This window comes from Myotis lucifugus, unplaced genomic scaffold (assembly GCF_000147115.1).
Source record: "Myotis lucifugus unplaced genomic scaffold, Myoluc2.0 scaffold_421, whole genome shotgun sequence".
Lineage (NCBI taxonomy): Eukaryota > Metazoa > Chordata > Mammalia > Chiroptera > Vespertilionidae > Myotis > Myotis lucifugus.
The window spans coordinates 57,557-59,091 of record NW_005871469.1 but is presented as its reverse complement, the minus strand read 5'-3'; the positions used below and the strand labels follow the sequence as shown (position 1 = coordinate 59,091).

The 1,535-nt window shown below is 54.2% G+C and overlaps 1 protein-coding gene across 1 annotated transcript in view; it reads left to right on the top strand.

Annotated features, from left to right (window-relative positions):
* The window catches only part of NUMBL (NUMB like, endocytic adaptor protein), a 30,705-nt gene extending 29,400 nt beyond the window's left edge, over positions 1–1,305 (top strand). The window contains 2 exon segments of the mRNA XM_023743957.1: positions 7–92; positions 94–1,305. Of these exon segments, the coding sequence (XP_023599725.1) occupies positions 7–92; positions 94–144 (137 nt within the window). The 3' untranslated portion in view covers positions 145–1,305.
* The last annotated feature ends 230 nt before the right edge of the window (positions 1,306–1,535 follow it).

The window sequence follows — 1,535 nt, the reverse complement described above, 5'->3', positions numbered from 1 at the left end:
CCCCAGAGCCAGCACCCACCCCAGCCCATGAGTTGGACCCCTTTGAGGCCCAGTGGGCAGCATTAGAAGGCAAACCCGCCGTAGAGAAGCCTTTCTAACCCCTTCTCGGGCGACGTGCAAAAGACCTTCGAGATTGAACTGTAGCCCCAGCCGCCCTGCCCACCCCATGATCTCCAGGTGCCCCACACCTAGGAGTTGAAGCCCACCTCTCCCCTCATCTTGCTCCCTGGGGCTTCGCCCCTCAATATCCCTCTAACTCCTCCTCTCGACCACCCCCACAACCACTATAGAACCGACATTGTGACGCCCAGGTTTCCACAGGATGGAATTCAGGACAGATCAGCCTGGCAATGCTCCCTCCCCCACCCCAGGCACTGGGATGGCTGTAGTCCCACGGAGCGCCCTCGGTTCAAGCTACAGTTTCCAGTTTCTGTTGTTGACCTTCCACCTTCCACTGTTGGATGGGCTGGGGGAGGGATGTCCATTTAGGGGCTCTCCTGGGCCCCACATGGTTGCCCCCCCCACACACAGCACAAGCAAAGGGCTTCCCTCTGCCCACCCGCTGCGTTCACTGCCAATGCTGTGCTCACCGTTAGCCCTCTCCCCCACTCGGCCCACATCTTCCTTGGACCAAGGTCTCTTGGGGGCAGGGGCCAAGTTGGGGGCCCAGGAAGTGAGTTTGGGGGGAGGGCAAGGAGATGCTCAGTTACCTCACGTTGGTGCCCCCTGGGGAGGGGCCCAGAGGAAGGGGGAGGGGTGCCTGGCGGGTACTTTTCTATCTTTTATTTCCAGATTTTTTTGTATCTAAACTTGCAGATTTGTATTATACCAGGATAGCCAATAAAGGAAGAATATAATGGTGCCCCTCAGGAAAGCGGGGTGTGTGTCTGGGAGGGACGGTGAGGTCACAGCCTTCCTCCTGAGGCGTCCCCTAAAGCAAGAGGGTCTCCCTGCATGATAACCCGAGTCAGAACGTAGCAGCAGGTAGCAGCTGGCCTGGCACGGAGAGGTGAGTAGTAAAGGGTGCCCACAATTAATCACCCCATTTCTGATGCTTCAGATTTTGAACCCAGGAATTAAAATTCTAATCTGCTGCTAATAAGTTCAGTATTAAAATCCCTTCAAGTTAACGAGGTTTGGAATAGTATGAGCTGGTCGATTCTTGTGTCATCGATTGTATTCTCTGTAACCGAGACCAAAGTGACATTTGATGTGGCAGCATGTTCCAAGTCTGTCTTGTTTTGGGCCCCTGGATATAATCTACCTTATATATTTTTAAATATATAAATTATATGCTTAACTCTTTATAGCTCTTCAAAACGAGGTGATTGACTTGGTGAAGCCCAATGTTATCTCCCCATTGGAGGGGTGGGAAAGTTGCGGCACTCTCCCACGGTCGGACCGATTGGTGGGGGAGCCGGGCGTCACTCCAACCTGAAGGCCAGTCGTTAACCACCGGCTGTGAGGAACGTCTAGGGCCTGCCTCAGGGGTTTGCATTATAGTCCATCAGCTGTGGGTCCCGGGCCAGGGGACG